This window comes from Mytilus trossulus, chromosome 3 (genome assembly GCF_036588685.1).
Source record: "Mytilus trossulus isolate FHL-02 chromosome 3, PNRI_Mtr1.1.1.hap1, whole genome shotgun sequence".
In the NCBI taxonomy this organism is placed as follows: Eukaryota; Metazoa; Mollusca; class Bivalvia; order Mytilida; family Mytilidae; genus Mytilus; species Mytilus trossulus.
Genome location: NC_086375.1, coordinates 40827347 through 40844498, shown reverse-complemented (window position 1 = coordinate 40844498; position 17152 = coordinate 40827347). Strand labels below are relative to the sequence as shown.

General features: G+C 31.2%; 1 protein-coding gene across 1 annotated transcript; it reads right to left on the bottom strand.

The window, feature by feature from the left end:
• Positions 1–6165: 6165 nt before the first annotated feature.
• Positions 6166–16489, bottom strand: LOC134711472 (uncharacterized). Its single transcript, XM_063572074.1, has 6 exons — positions 16461–16489; positions 14841–15183; positions 12062–12247; positions 10524–10558; positions 8906–9248; positions 6166–6531 (listed from the first exon to the last, which is right to left on the bottom strand). The coding sequence occupies exons 2-6, from the start codon at positions 15166–15168 to the stop codon at positions 6347–6349; spliced, it is 1077 nt and encodes a 358-aa protein (XP_063428144.1). The 5' UTR covers positions 15169–15183; positions 16461–16489; the 3' UTR covers positions 6166–6346.
• Between the last annotated feature and the right edge of the window lie 663 nt (positions 16490–17152).

The following is a 17152-nucleotide window of genomic DNA, read 5'->3' as shown; positions in this document are numbered from 1 at the left end:
TACCGATATAATAACAGTAAAACAGTTTTAAGTGCATTAATTAAAATATTATACACATATCTTTTGATGAAGTTAATATTTGGTTTTATCATGTACTTAGACTAAATAACATATGATTTTTACTGTTTGATAACAGCATTAAATTAACGTAAATTCCATATTTTTCAAATTGGTGCTTAGCGGGCTGATATGAAAAGTTTATCACATGTTTCGAGTGTTATCACATGCCTTTCCGTAACGTTATCGAATGGCATTCCGGTGAAACTCGGCAAATTCCGGAAAATACACCTCAATGCTACGTTTTCACTGAAAACATTACAAAGTAGTGTATACAAAACAATTATTTAGATACTGGAAAGTATATTTTGTAAAATAATTAAAAAAACAAAAACAAAAAAAACACAATCAATGTATTAAATAAATGCATTTTTTAAAAGTTTCTGAAACATAATTTAGAAAGTTACTTTACAAAAAAGTTGATTTTTCCAAACAGTGTTCATTATGTATATATTTGAATTATTTTTTTTGTCGTTTCGTTAAAATTTAAATGTTTGTCTTCTCTCTTGAGGCATATGATAATAAGGTTTCATATCGAATGTACTAAATTTGGAGTCCGGCGTCCGTGAACTTTTCACTCTTTGAACTTCTATTCGGGAACCACATAAAAGGGTCAATATATGAATCTGTGATTTTTCTCCATCGTTGAAGCTTTGATAAAAAGATCATAACATGTCATTTTTCATATCGCATGTATTATCAACCCTCGGTCAATATCAGCCCTCGAGCCATGCGGCTCTTGGGCTGATATTGAACCTAGGGCTGATAAAACATGCGATATGAAAAATGTCATGTAAAAATCTGATATGATTATTGACTTTTGAAAAAAAATATTCACCGAGGTAAATATGTCTCTATTAACGATCTTAGTGAAAAGCAGTTTTTATTTTAGAAATCTATTAAAACTCATATATACCGAAACAAAAGACAGTAGTTGTTTTATTCCATAAAAAGCAAGACCATGTATTTATATAAAGCAATTATATAGCAAAAGCGGTCACACTGTACAATCGATCGGTGTCGGTTTAGTTAAAACCTTTAAATATACGATATTGCACCGCTACTGTCATATTGGACAAGCTTTGAATATTTGCATTTGTTTTTTATGTCTTCCCTTATTCATTTTTAATTTTCAATCCTCCCTGAATTTGTTATTAGTAAAAACTGACGATACTTATAATAATTAATCTATGGCTATAATTTGATATAGTCAAGCTTAAACTGATCTAGTCATTTGCACATACCAGTATGACGTTATATGTGCCGGGGTCATACTTTAACATCAGTGATTTCTAAACTTTTTGTACGATTCAGAATGTAATAACATTTGACAAAATTGTGATTATTTTGTAACTTTAGAAGAAATCACTTATACCCGTAGCCATTGACGAAATGTACATCTTCATACCCTTTGAAAGTCACCAATGATCTGACAAGTAGACATATAAATGTCGTGATATCGTCTCGTGATGTTGGATAAGCCAATCAAACTAATGCAGTTTTCGAATCATCTTTCTTTCGTATTACGCTTCATGTACGCGAAGTGATACCAGAAAAATCCATGCAAGAATAAATAACAGGATATTATCATAAAAGAAATAATATGGAAAACCCTTGGAATAAAACTACAGTATTATGTTTACAAATTGTTTATTGCACACACTGCATTATTTGTACAGCGCATACGCGGTGTACAGTAAAGTTGCTACAATTATGCGTACCTCGTAGTATAATTGGATAAAACAAAGGCGGGTAATTTTGTCCTACGAGAGAATGCTGGCACTTTGGAACTTTAAGATGGTGGTATGTCCCAATTCTGTTTTAATTGGATTGTCTTCGTTGTTACATAAAACTTCATATCTTTATAAAAGGAAGATTTGCTATGTTTGCAAATAAAACAACTCTCCACAAGAGATCAACATGACACACAAATGTATAACTTTAGATCACCATACGGCCTTCAATAACGAGCAAAGCCCATACCTCAAAGTCATTTATACAAGGCTCCGAAATAACTAAGTAAAACGATTCAAACGAGAAAAACAACGGCGGGTAAGTTTGTCCTACGAGAGAAGGATGGCAATTTGGAACTTTTAGATGGTGGTATGTCCCAATTCTGTTTTAATTGGATTGTCTACATTGTTACATAAAACTGTATATCTTTATAAAAGGAAGATTTGCTATGTTTGCAAATAAAACAACTCTCCACAAGAGATCAACATGACACAAAAATGTACAACTATAGATCACCATACGGCCTTCAATAACGAGCAAAGCCCATACCTCAAAGTCATTTATACAAGGCTCCGAAATAACTAATGTAAAATGATTCAAACGAGAAAAAACAACGGCGGGTAATTTTGTCCTACGAGAGAATGCTGGCAATTTGGAACTTTTAGATGGTGGTATGTCCCAATTCTGTGTTAATTGGATTGTCTACATTGTTACAGAAAACTGTATATCTTTATAAAAGGAAGATGGGCTATGTTGCAAATAAAAAACTCTCCACAAGAGATCAACATGACATACAAAAACTATAGATCACCATACGGCCTTCAATTACGAGCAAAGCCCATACCTCAACGTCAGTTATAAAAAGCTCCGAAATAACTAATGTAAAACGATTCAAACGAGAAAAACAAAGGCCTTATCAATATAACGAAAAGAATGAACGAAAACAAAATATGTAACACAGCAACAAACGCCAACCCCATACATATGTAGGCGGGGTTGAAATAGTTTTCAGGCTTCAACCCCTTTCTTGGGACACTGGTGTAAAAGTACATCAGAAAAAATATAAAAATCAGTTAAAAACGTATTTAATCTTCTGATGCATACATAGTATAGTAGAAGGTATGCATATGGGCACCAACTGTGCAGACTTATTTCCATATTGCTATGAATCTCAGTTTGTGACCAAACTCAGTGAAGACCCATCATTGTTATATTTGGTTGATACATTCAAAAATATCTACCGTTATCTTGAAGATATTTTTTCGTTGAATAATCCAGAGTTCTATAAATATACTTCAGAAATTTACCCAAGCAGTTGTCCTTTTCTAGATTTAGACATTTCAATTTCAAACGGGAAACTTCACACTAAAGTTTACGACAAAAGAGACGATTTTTCCTTTCCTATTGTTAATTTTCCTTTTTTAGACGGCGATGTGCCTTTGGCTCCATCATACGGTGTTTATATATCCCAACTCGTTCGGTTTGCCCGTGTGTGTTCTGATGTGATAGATTTTAACGAACGTAATCAATGCATCATCGGGAAATTGCTGTGTCAAGGGATTTCGATACCATAAATTACTTAAAACTTTTACTAAATTCTTTCATAGATACAAAGATTTGATTAGTAAATTTGGCTATACCTGTAGAAAACGTATTAAAAATGGTATTTCACATCCTAAATTTTATGGTAATATTGTACTTAAAGCGAGGAAATCACTATGTGATCCTTGTAAACTCATCGAACCTTTAAACAAACTTATAAGTAAGGGTTATCGTACCAATATTGTAATTAGATCTCTGAATATAGTTTACATTGGCACTAATATCGATTTTGTCATTAGCAAATTAAAACATAACTAAATTTTATTATATTTTGAGGCGAGATGTATAGAGACACAGACACGTTAATTTTTATCTCTTTAGAAGTCGCTCCTCACTATCCTACTACCTGTCGATACATTTATTTTTGGAATTGCACAGTCATGTCTTCTCTGACTGTTAATGACGTTAAAATACTAAATCCCTGGGATGTGTTTTAGTTGATTTTAGTCTCTGATGCATGATTTTTTATTATTAATTGGTTTTGGCTTTTAACTAGCTGTCAGTAACTGCGAGTACTCTCAAATCGTATTTTCTTGTTAATTCGACCTGTTGATACTGTTTATAATGCTTTTTTGTAATTTTATATTTATATGGATCTTGTCTATATACCAGCTTTGCTTATTTGGAATCTCTTCAATTTTTCACTTATTCTTACTAAATTTGTATAAACTTCAAGATTTAAGTTATTTTTTTTAAAACCGTTTTTTTATTCTAAAGTGAATATTGATCAATATTTTCGAAGGGTTAAATATTTCTCAGTGGTGTCTTGCCATCACATGCACTTGTTTCTATCCATTGGAAGACCCACTCGTAAATATACGTTGATAATGGATAGAAACAAGTGCCTGTGCTTGCCATGGCTTTGTGTGGACTTGTTTATTTGCTTTTTGGCCTTGAATGTTTGTCTCTAATATTTTATTAACTGTGCATTTGGATTCAGATATCGCAGATCAAATTTATTCGATCATTTTGTTTTATTTACGTTTTTTGATTGAGTTAAGTCTGCCAATTGATATTTTATCGTGTGTTTTTCTATGTTGTGATGTTATGCTATTGTTTCAGAAAAAGGGAGAAGGTTTGGGGCCATTAAAACGTTTAATCCCGCTGCAAATGTATGTTCCTGTCCTAAATCAGGAATCTGATGTACATTAGTTTGTTTATGTAATATATATGTGTTTCTCGTTTTTTTATATAGATTAGACCGTTGGTTTTCCTGTTTGAATTGTTTTACACTAGTTATTTTGGGGCCCTTTATAGCTTGTTGTTGTTCGGTGTGAGCCAAGGTTCCGTGTTGAAGGCCGTACACTGACCTATAATGGTTTACTTTTTTAAAATTGTTATTTGGATGGAGAGTTGTCTCATTGGCACTCACACCACATCTTCCTATATCTATGTACAAAACATATAGTGAACGTGGACAGGTACTTGTAAATCACAACAAACAAAGAGACACTAAGTACAGATCTAAGAGTACTCGCAGTTACTCACAGCTAGTTAAAAGTCATAAACAAGTAATAAAATAAAACCTCAATTTAAGACTAAATAATCAATTAGAACACATCCAGCATCCATTTTGATTTAACTTAGCAACTAAAATATGTATAAATAAGTGTATGAGAAAGGACTTTGATTTGGCATAAAAATTAAATAAATTTGTCGTTAACTTTTTCCAAATACTTTTACCGATACCTCTGCTAGTGGATATCGGTCCCAGACGGTATCATCAGCTCAGTAGTAAATAATATTGTGCTGACATGATTTATAACAAAACTTTCTAACATTGTACTTTAAGGTAATTATACATTCTTTGTTTTATAGATTCGGCTTCAGCATTCCTGATGAAGAAAAAACCAGAAAAGAGCTTTGTGTGCATGAAATTTACAATGTGTTGTTTACATTTTTTTACAAGATGTACGTTCCTTGCGTGGTGTACTGCAACGTTTTCAGTTTATTGAAAAAGTCGTGCAAATTCGCGAAACAAAATTGTCTCCTGATAATGTCACAAATATGCTCGTAATTATAAAATATGTCAATGAGCAATGGGCTTTTTTAATTGAAGAGTTGGATGCTGTTTTGTGTTAATATGAGGGTGTAAAAACGTTTACCAGTTTGTGTGAATAAAGTTCATGATCAACGCTTTTACAGCGTACACAATAAAAAGAAAAAATATAATCTTCTTAATATTACATTTTATGTTACAACCATTAAATTGATTTAAAAAAATAATCTTTTTGGACATTTGTATCGAAATTATACTATATCTCCCTTTTTATATGGCATGCATACAATGGCTGAATTATTCTAAGTCTATTTGGACATTTCCAGTTTTCTTTAAAAAAAAAAGGAAAATGATTGACAGGGACATAATATTAAAACAAATGATATTTTGTGATACATTGATTTGATCAAGTCGATTTAATTTTGACTCGATAAAATTAGCAGTTTTAACTATAAAAGCATGAACAGATGTTTTTAAATTTTTATGTGTGGAACCGTATCATTGCAGGTTCTCCAAAACATATGTTAATATTTGGTATTGTTAAAGACATGTTATTTAAGGAAAATTTCTACTATTTGTACACATTGGCTTAAAAAAATGTGTAAATAAAATCCTCAGTTTTGAAAGTAAAATTAAATTAAAATGAATAGCCGGCATTTTCACAAATAAAGACAGAACATCAGCCTTTTGGAATTTTTAAGCATAAGTATGATTTAATTAATACATATTATCATCAATTATATACATTTAAACTCGTATATTAACACTTAAAACACCATCGTTCATCTTTTTATTGAATGTATTGTTAACACAAATAGATATATTCAAACTTCTAGTGCAATATAATTTTTGAAAACAATGTGGGATTAACTACAAGAAACACGATTATATTTTGAAGCTTGTCTATGTAAACATATCCGTGAATAATCAAATAAGATTCAGTTTTCGGTTGTATTACGGACATGTTTTTACATCTTCGCAATACTCACAACGATCCTTTTCTAAACTAAAGCAAAGACCACTCGAGCATGTATGGACGTGAGGTAATGCACCTACACAAGAAATAAATCTTTGACAGGTTGTTGGATGATGATATTTGTTGGTTTTGGTGCTGTTAAAATTCTGGTTACAAAAGTCACCTGAAATGAAAGTTTAACAATATCATAAGAACATGAGGAAAATATATATTAACTGTAAGTAGACAAAGTTCTACAACTTGAAAGAATAACTAGTACAAGATACATATGTACATTTATCACGAGTTGGTTGACCGTTATGACATAACCGTTTCACAAATGATTTCGGATATGTTTCTTACGTCGTAAATGCAATCCCCTTCCCTTTCATAAATGTGACCTACCGAATAAGACCAATTACCGGATTTGTTATCACATAAGCAACACGACGAGTGCCACAAGTGGAGCAGGATCTGCTTACCCTTCCGGAGCACCCGAGATCACCCCTAGTTTTTGGTAGGGTTCGTGTTGTTTATTTTTTAGTTTTCTATGTTGTGTCATGTGTACTATTGTTTGTCTGTTTGTCTTTTTCATTTTTAGCCATGGCGTTGTCAGTATATTTTAGATTTATGAGTTTGTATCTTTCTGGTTTCTTTCGACCCTCTTTTATTAATGATGAAAAAAAAAACCGAAAAGTATAATCAAACTCACATAGTTCAATGATTGTTTAACTTTACAGAATGAAGATAACTGAATCATAAGTACTATTTATATGTATTTCTTTCATTTAATGTATGTGTGCTTATTCAAATTAAGTATAATTAGTTTTGATGGCAGAAAAGATAAACATGTTCTTGTTAAACGATTTTCTATCGATTAATGAGATATTTTATTATTATCATTATTTATTCTAAATTCTAAAACCCGCATATAACAAACCGCTACGCAGACAAAAGTGTTCTCTCGGGTATATTGAAAGAATATAATTCTGTAGTTTCTGTTCTCCTTTGTTGGGAGCATATCAATGAGACGGGATGGTATGGGAATATGTTCTTCAGTAATTGGGGCAGATTATTTATTTTCATTTTGTCTTAGGCATGGTGTTTTCGTTAGTCAGGGCAAGGATGTTGATAAAAAAATCCATCGACCACCATGCCCCCCGTAAAAATAGCAACGCTATTTTAACTTTTATTCATTCAAAAGTTTCGGAAAGGCCTTATCGGTTTAAGCGAAACGGCCGTCTTTGCTTGTTTTATTTTAATTTTGATGCAATATACAAATTATTAGGTCTTTCCACCTTTCTTGTGGAAAGACCTATTGAATTTGTTCTGATTATTAGGTCTTTCCATCTTTCTTGTGGAAAGACCTATTGAATTTGTTCTGATTATTATTTTTTTTTCTTCTTCCCCCTAATTTTTTTCTTGCGTTGTAAAAATGTTTCAAAAGATGTCGCTTAGTTTTTTTTGTATATGATATCATACAGTCTATACGCTTTTGAAACTCATCCTGTTTAAATGAACACTTTTCTTTGTAAGAGTTATCTCCCCAAACACTGTTTTTCTTGTTATCAGATCTCCTCCGCAACCGTAAAAGAAAGCGACAAATTTATTTTTCCAAATTGCTCGTTATGTCTTGAGGATGTTACGTTTTATTTTCACCGAAGCTTTACGAAGACTCCATATGAGAGTTATTTCCCCTTTTATATTGAAATAAATGAAATTGATTTGTAACTGGAAAACCATAAGTGATAGAGGACTAGGGTCTTTTGATTTGAGGTCCTTGGTCCAAAAAAATTAAAATGAGGTCAAGGTCAAAGGTCAAGGTCATGTTCAAAAATATGATTTTGGCTTGTGATCTCTTATTTTCAGAAATCATATAAGATATCAACAAAATATTTGCAGACAATTATTAGTTGCGATAAGGCGTAACACGTAAATTTTAGTTAAAAGGGTTCGTAAACATTTTTTTTGACTTTTCCCCCCTTTTATATCTTATATTTGTTGTATGGTAATATAACTCCTGAACAATATAAAGTAGAGGACTGGGATCTTTTGATTTTAGGTCCTTGGTTGTTGACCTTGAAATTGAGCTCAAGGTCAAAGACAAAATTCACGTTCTAGATTTTGACCTTTGCTTTTACCTCATATGTATACATGATAAAGACATGGGACTTTTTGCAATAGGTTGCAAGCAATGTGAACTTGTAAAAGCCAACCGGAAGTGACCTTTTGTTTACCGGAAGTAGCAACTTTTTGTTCTAAATTAATGTAAAAGTATGTAGAACCATATATTTTTGGAATCAGTGTCAATTAAACTATCAAACTATACCGGAAATAACATCATTTGAACCGCAAGTAAACAATTATCTCCCTTATCTATATTTTTTTCCACAGAAACCATACATTTTGGGAATCAGCGTTCAACAAGTTGTAATTTGACACTACAACATTTGAAACCAAATTTTAATATTTTCATATAAAAAATTCCTTACTGGTGGAAAGACCATCAATAGTTCTCTGAACAATTGGTTTTTAATTATCTATGAACGTCTACTTACTGGAAACCAGGTAAAGAGTTTCATTTTTAGAAAAGATAGGTGAATCATTCGGATGAAGACCATTTGTTCCTCTACATCTAATGGTTGCATTGGACATAGCGACAGTGAATCCAATCCAAAACTTGAGAACTCTTTTTAATTCGCAGTTTTCTGTTGTATTTACTGTGGTTGTATAGCTAGGAATGATTGTTTGGTAAGTATTATTCCCTGCAAACTGTATTTGAACTTGTAAGTCACCCGTTAGATTGCCAATAAAACCAGAGCAAATATGTAGATTTGAAGCTCTTGTGGAAGGGAGACCATAAACCTGATCAGAATGTATTGTCATATTGACTTCTTTCTGCTGTAAAAGGAATGAAAATAATTTCAAGAACATTACAATATTACTTTGAACTTAACAGTTTTCAAAATAGTCTTTCTCCATTACTGTTACATATAGGTTATACCACTGTACCAAGTGTGATGCGACATTTATCTACTGGAGATAGTTAAATTTTCACATTTAAAACGCGAGGTTGGCCAAACATTTTACATATTTAAAATTTAAGTGTTGAGAATTGATAATTATCGTATTGCACCAGATTTTGTGGTGGAATCTGTTTCTCTAATGGATTTGAGACGAACTCATCCTTTTCGAATGATCTCATCATTGTGACGTCATCAGGCAGGATCGCCTTTTTCATGACTGAGATCAAATGATCCACATATTAAATAAATGAAAATAATCAACAGATCAGGAAAAGGATAAATCGTGTAATAATTAGAGTTTTTTTTTCAAAATTTGATGTATGAACAGGTTTCAAATAATCTCATCATAGATACAAGTACTATTTATCTTAATATTGTTTAAAAATAACATTGGAGGTCAACATTGTTCAACCTAAGCTATAAACTGTTGTTTTTATATATACACCAGTCTAGTCGTCTGTTCTATAATTTTACCGTTTCTGACATTTTGACTTAGTGTAGATTCGAATTGCGGATGATGTAGTATATATAGCTGGGGACGCCTACCTTGTATGCGCACCCAGGTTTTCTCCTTTGTGAGTTTATGCCGTTCCTTTAGTGTTTCACATGATTCTTTTAATCGACTTCTGAGATTTGATAACTGTTGCCTTAGTAAACACGTTCTTATACTCATTTTCAAGTAAGAATTGACAATGAGTTTGATATTGTGAGTGTAATAAAATCAAGCCAAGGGAAATCGTCCATACTCCTAAATATAGTGAATTAAAATTGCTTATTGTGAGCTTGTTTCTGAATGTTAACAACTGTAGCATGTATGGAAACTACTCTCTGCATTTCTTTTTAAATTTACAGAATGAGATGCTTATTGATTATCTAAGATAAAAGACATAAATATTTGTTAAGAAATTGAAAGATGTTTTTATGTTAATGTAGTAAACTTAATATAGAATTTACATATTAATTGTTTCGAAACAGGTCAATTTGCTTCAGTATATCAAACCTATGTTTCGTAAAAATCTGCTTAGATGCATTTGTTTGGTTTGACTTAAAACTATTTGCTATTGATACAAGTTGAAAAAGTGTTTTCTTTTGATATATGGTCATCTTTCTTTCAAATGAGTTCTATATCTTTTAAATTTTATTACATTACCTGCTGAACAGCAGTCGTATTTGTGCAGGAGCTACCTTTGAAAAGATTTTTTTTTTTTTATAGTAATACATTAATATTTTTGTCATAATTTGGTGGAGGATCTATAAATTAAACATCATTTATTCAAATACATTAATGTCCTATTCTGTGGCATTCACCCGTTACTTGATAATTTTGCGTCTTATTGGTTCTGAAGGGCGTAAAATAAAATCTATGAATTGGAGTAAATTCACTATTTCTTTCCATCTCCATATATAACCAATTAAAATTAGAAAAAAGGATGATGTCAACAAGACTTTTTATTAACAAGCTAAAGATTAAAATATCAATTTACAAAACACAAAACTAGCTTTCAATAACTGCTGAATATTGTGTAGGTATTTTGTGTCTTTTGTTGTTTTTCGTATTTTAAGAGCCGATTAAATTGTTCAAGCCATTTTAAACTGATTTTTATAAACTTTGTACATATGTTGTGCTGTTTAATAACTTTCAAAGGATAAATACTTGCTAACAAGTTTAACAGCATAACATTGTTTGGACCGGTTCCAAGTCAGGGGCTATATTTCATTGGTTAAAATATGCCATATTTGTATAATATTATTTGGCTTTAAATAAATCAGGTCGTTCGCTTTCTCATTTATATTTAATTTTTAGGGACCTTTCTAATCGGTATCTTATATGGCAAAATGTTTGTCAAATGTTCAAGGACAAACAATGGCATACAATGTATAGTCTATCTCATCAACATCATTTCGTCTCTGCATATAGGATAAGTATCTCATTGATTATTATACGACTTCTACTGTTTGATATAGCTAATACAATGAAAGGTATTTTTGATACTGCAGTTACGGTGGTACACAACACTTTCACTAAAATTAATTTGGCTCGTTTAAATTTCATTAAATTTTGTCAAAGTATTAACTTTGACACTTCAACAAAAATATACAAATTTAATTTTTTTGAACCAACCGTTTTGTCAGAAAAATTACACTGGTTATATAGCAATTTGACAAACACCAATTTTGATCATTGAGAAGCTTAATATTTCTTGTACAACACAACGTAATTAAAGCGTTTAGTTGACTTTACAGAGTTATCTCCCTGTAGTGTTAGGTACCACCTTAATGCGACTTCTACAATTTTTTTTCAGTGATGCTCAAAACGAAATAAGTATAAAGCATATTAAAAAAGAAAAAGTTGAAATTGAAATTGTACACATTGAATTTAGATAGTTGTTTTTACATCTATCTTTAATTGAAATTTGAAAACCTTCAACATTTTTAGTCTGAATCTTTAAAAATATTGCTGTGTCTATTGTCTTTTAACTTCTGGATATTTGAATGTAATTTGTTCTTCGTTGAATTTTTGTTTTTGCATTTCGGAAATAATTGATGTAACATTGAAAAGAACTTCCAACATATATCTGCGCTATCAAATGATAATTAAAACTCAGTTGAAATTTTCTAAACAATGCATTGTGTTTTTATTTATCACCACATTTTAAATATTTTTTCTTTATGCGATCACTTTCTTACTTGTTTCTAGACATATAACACTATTGCAAGGAGTGCATGTTTCTACTGTGTATATTCCAAAACAATAGCCGTACTGACATGCACGACCATAGGGTTCTATGTAATTCCGGCATTCAATATAATACTGACAGTTTGTAGGATGTACACGGTAGCTTTGGGATACAGTGTTATCTTTACACGAATCACCTGAAATGAGTTTACTGGTGTAAATATACATAAACAGCTTTTTCATATGAGTTGATCAAATAGTGAATTCTTCACTTACATTGCGTGATGAATAATTGGACGTAAATATAATCTATTCAAAGAACGACAATTCAAACTGTGTAAGAGTCGGACATTTAATAACACATGCAAAAACGTATTCGGTATTGTTCGGTTTCTTTTATTTATATGCATTCGCAGTAGTTTGTATCGCTTCATAATAAGATTAAACAAATAGCATACCAAATACTGATGGCGTTAATCTATTGATATTTAAAGCCGTATGGAATGAGTGTCTGCATAGTGAAAAATATGGATAATTCTTGAACCAATGCATGCATATATCATAAACTTAATCTTCTTTTCAACATGTATAATTATAGATTATCGTTGATCATCACAACGAGATTGATTCTCTCGCTTGAGTCGGTACGGCAAAAGTTAGAAAAGCAATCGATTTGAGATGACCAATGATAATTTTACCTATGACGACGTTGTCAATTTCTATGACATCTCATTCACAACGCCACGTGCCCTTCTTAGTTTCTAGCGATATTTTTTTTTTCAATATCACCAAAGTCCGCTGAGAAAAGAAATGATCACGCAGTAAGGTAAAAGAAAAATTTCGTAAAATAGCGATAATGAGATATATACAGTTTTTACTCGGAAATGGTTTTAAAGGAAAGCCGAAAATTCAATCAAGATATAAAACACCACAGTTTTACAAAGTATATAGAGGATAGGCCATCACAGCTTGTTGCCCCATTTTTTTTATTCGTAATTAGTACTTCTTTTTATTTGCCATGTAAAATGAAAATGAATAAAGTTATAATTTATGTTCACATGGTAAATAGTTACAGAAAAGTAAATCGATATGAAAACAAAATTGAATTAAGCATATTTATGAAGATTGTATAATGCTAAGTTTCAATTTCCGAAAATTAATGACTTGAAAAAGCCTTAAATAAAGGCAACAGTAGTATACCGCTGTTCAAAACTCATAAATCCATGGACAAAAAACAAAATCGGGGTAACAAACTAAAACCGAGGGAAACGCATTAAATATAAGAGGAGAACAACGACACAACACTGAAATGTAACACACATAGAAACGGACCAAGCATCAGACAAAATCCCACGAGAATAGCAAACATAACATCAACACCAAATACATAAATTTGGGATAAACAAGTACCGTGACACGTCTTATTGCAATGTGAATTTACACTTAATATCAATATGCAGAAAAAAAGATCTACCTGTTAATAAATTTCCGTTTTAGAAGCTAATACAATTATCTCGATAAATGAAGCCAATTAGATATTATGTATTTGCATGTATATTTCAAGTAACTTAGTTTAACAAACAGTGTCTTCAAATTTGTATTTGTTTGGTTTATAACTATTTTGATATGAGCGTCACTGATGAGGCTTATGTAGACGAAACACGCGTCTGGCGTACTAAATTATAATACTGGTACCTTTGATAACTATCAGTAACATATGTAATTGTCTTATTTTAATCAGAATGTCCTCCTGTGTGAATGCACTTTTGATAATTCTGTTTTTAAAAAGAAGAGTTATGGAATAGTTATCAAAGGTACAAGGATTATAATTTAATACGCCAGACGCGAGTTTCGTCTATACTCTATACTCATCAGTGAGTTCAGATCAAAATAGTTTTAAAGCCAAACAAGTACTTAAATGAAGAGCATTGAGCACTCAAATCAATGACAAAAACATTAAAGAGGCTAAGAGGTACTATGTTACAACGACACCAAGTACCAATCCAAGATAACGGACGATTACTGAAATCGATTTTAAACACCATGCCATCTAAGAAAATTCCCAAAACATAGATATCAATAATAACACTTCCAAAATATTTAATGTAGATAATCACAAGCTGCCTAAGAATAACATGCCACTGTTCAATGTCAAAATTTGACTTTTGATAACATTTAGGACAATTAAAAGTTTATATTGTGATATGAAACCAAACAAACGCAGAAAAGTCAAGATGAACAAGCTGCAATTCTATTTATTTCTACTCTACGATTATGTTTATATCGTGTTATATGACTGTCGGTAGTCCTTCGAGGTCACCTTAATAGTTTATTATATTGCATCTGGACTAGAATACACACTAAATGCTAATACATTTTATCGATCCACTGCATTGTTAATTGTTTATTTTAGATTTTGCATAATTTGTATATACGTTTAAGTATGCTATAAACCAAAAGTTGGGAATTTGAGTCAAAACGGTTAACACGAATTTGACAGCTACCGCCTCTTTAACAATACGTTTCTTTATATAAAACGCAATATTATTTTGATAAACGGTAAAATAAAAATAGTTATTAGTAAGAATAAGGATAAAGATTTATTGGGTTCAACTGAAGTCCATATTTACATACACAAGTGATATTTACCTGGTATTAGTTTAACTGTTTCATTTTTTGAATAAAAGGCTGGAGAATCTGGGAAGTGTTTATTAATTACTGAACATCTGATGATAGCCTTCTCCATATCAGATGTAAATACTATTCTAAAATCTATGAACTTCTACTTACTGGAAACCAGGTAAAGAGTTTCATTTTTAGAAAAGATAGGTGAATCATTCGGATGAAGACCATTTGTTCCTCTACATCTAATGGTTGCATTTTTCATAGCGACAGTGAATCCAATCCAAAACTTGAGAACTCTTTTTAATTCGCAGTTTTCTGTTGTATCTACTCTGGTTGTATAGCTAGGAATGATTGTTTGGTAAGTATTATTCCCTGCAAACTGTATTTGAACTTGTAAGTCACCCGTTAGATTGCCAATAAAACCAGAGCAAATATGTAGATTTGAAGCTCTTGTGGAAGGGAGACCAAAAACCTGATCAGAATGTATTGTCATATTGACTTCTTTCTTCTGTAAAAGGAATGAAAATAATTTCAAGAACATTACAATATTACTTTGAACTTAACAGTTTTCAAAATAGTCTTTCTCCATTACTGTTACATATAGGTTATACCACTGTACCAAGTGTGATGCGACATATATCTACTGGAGATAGTTAAATTTTCACATTTAAAACGCGAGGTTGGCCAAACATTTTACATATTTAAAATTTAAGTGTTGAGAATTGATAATTATCGTATTGCACCAGATTTTGTGGTGGAATCTGTTTCTCTAATGGATTTGAGACGAACTCATTCTTTTCGAATGATCTCATCATTGTGACGTCATCAGGCAGAATCGCCTTTTTCATGACTGAGATCAAATGATCCACAAATTAAATAAATGAAAATAATCAACAGATCAGGAAAAGGATAAATCGTGTAATAATTAGAGTTTTTTTTTTCAAAATTTTATGTATGAACAGGTTTCAAATAATCTCATCATAGATACAAGTATTATTTATCTTAATATTGTTTAAAAATAACATTGGAGGTCAACATTGTTCAACCTAAGCTATAAACTGTTGTTTTTATATATACACCAGTCTAGTCGTCTGTTCTATAATTTTACCGTTTCTGACATTTTGACTTAGTGTAGATTCGAATTGCGGATGATGTAGTATATATAGCTGGGGACGCCTACCTTGTATGCGCACCCAGGTTTTCTCCTTTTTGAGATCATGCCGTTCCTTTAGTGTTTCACATGATTCTTTTAATCGACTTCTGAGATTTGATAACTGTTGCCTTAGTAAACACGTTCTTATACTCATTTTCAAGTAAGAATTGACAATGAGTTTGATATTGTGAGTGTAATAAAATCAAGCCAAGGGAAATCGTCCATACTCCTAAATATAGGGAATTAAAATTGCTTATTGTGAGCTTGTTTCTGAATGTTAACAACTGTAGCATGTATGGAAACTACTCTCTGCATTTCTTTTAAAATTTACAGAATGAGATGCTTATTGATTATCTTAGATAAAAGACATAAATATTTGTTAAGAAATTGAAAGATGTTTTTATGTTAATGTAGTAAACTTAATATAGAATTTACATATTAATTGTTTCGAAACAGGTCAATTTGCTTCAGTATATCAAACCTATGTTTCGTAAAAATCTGCTTAGATGCATTTGTTTGGTTTGACTTAAAACTATTTGCTATTGATACAAGTTGAAAAAGTATTTTTCTTTTGATATATGGTCATCTTTCTTTCAAATGAGTTCTATATCTTTTAAATTTTATTATATTACCTGCTGAACAGCAGTCGTATTTGTGCAGGAGCTACCTTTGAAAAGAAATATTTTTTTTTATAATAATACATTAATATTTTTGTCATAATTTGGTGAAGGATCTATAAATTAAACATCATTTATTCAAATACATAAATGTCCTATTCTGTGGCATTCACCCGTTACTTGATAATTTTGCGTCTTATTGGTTCTGAAGGGCGTAAAATAAAATCTATGAATTGGAGTAAATTCACTATTTCTTTCCATCTCCATATATAACCAATTAAAATTAGAAAAAAGGATGATGTCAACAAGACTTTTTATTAACAAGCTAAAGATTAAAATATCAATTTACAAAACACAAAACTAGCTTTCAGTAACTGCTGAATATTGTGTTGGTATTTGTGTCTTTTGTTGTTTTTCGTATTTTAAGAGCCGATTAAATTGTTCAAGCCATTTTAAACTGATTTTTATAAACTTTGTACATATGTTGTGCTGTTTAATAACTTTCAAAGGATAAGCACTTGCTAACAAGTTTAACAGCATAACATTGTTTGGACCGGTTCCAAGTCAGGGGCTATATTTCATTGGTTAAAATATGCCATATTTGTATAATATTATTTGGCTTTAAATAAATCAGGTCGTTCGCGTTCTCATTTATATTTAATTTTTAGGGACCTTTTTAATCGGTATCTTATATGGCAATATGTTTG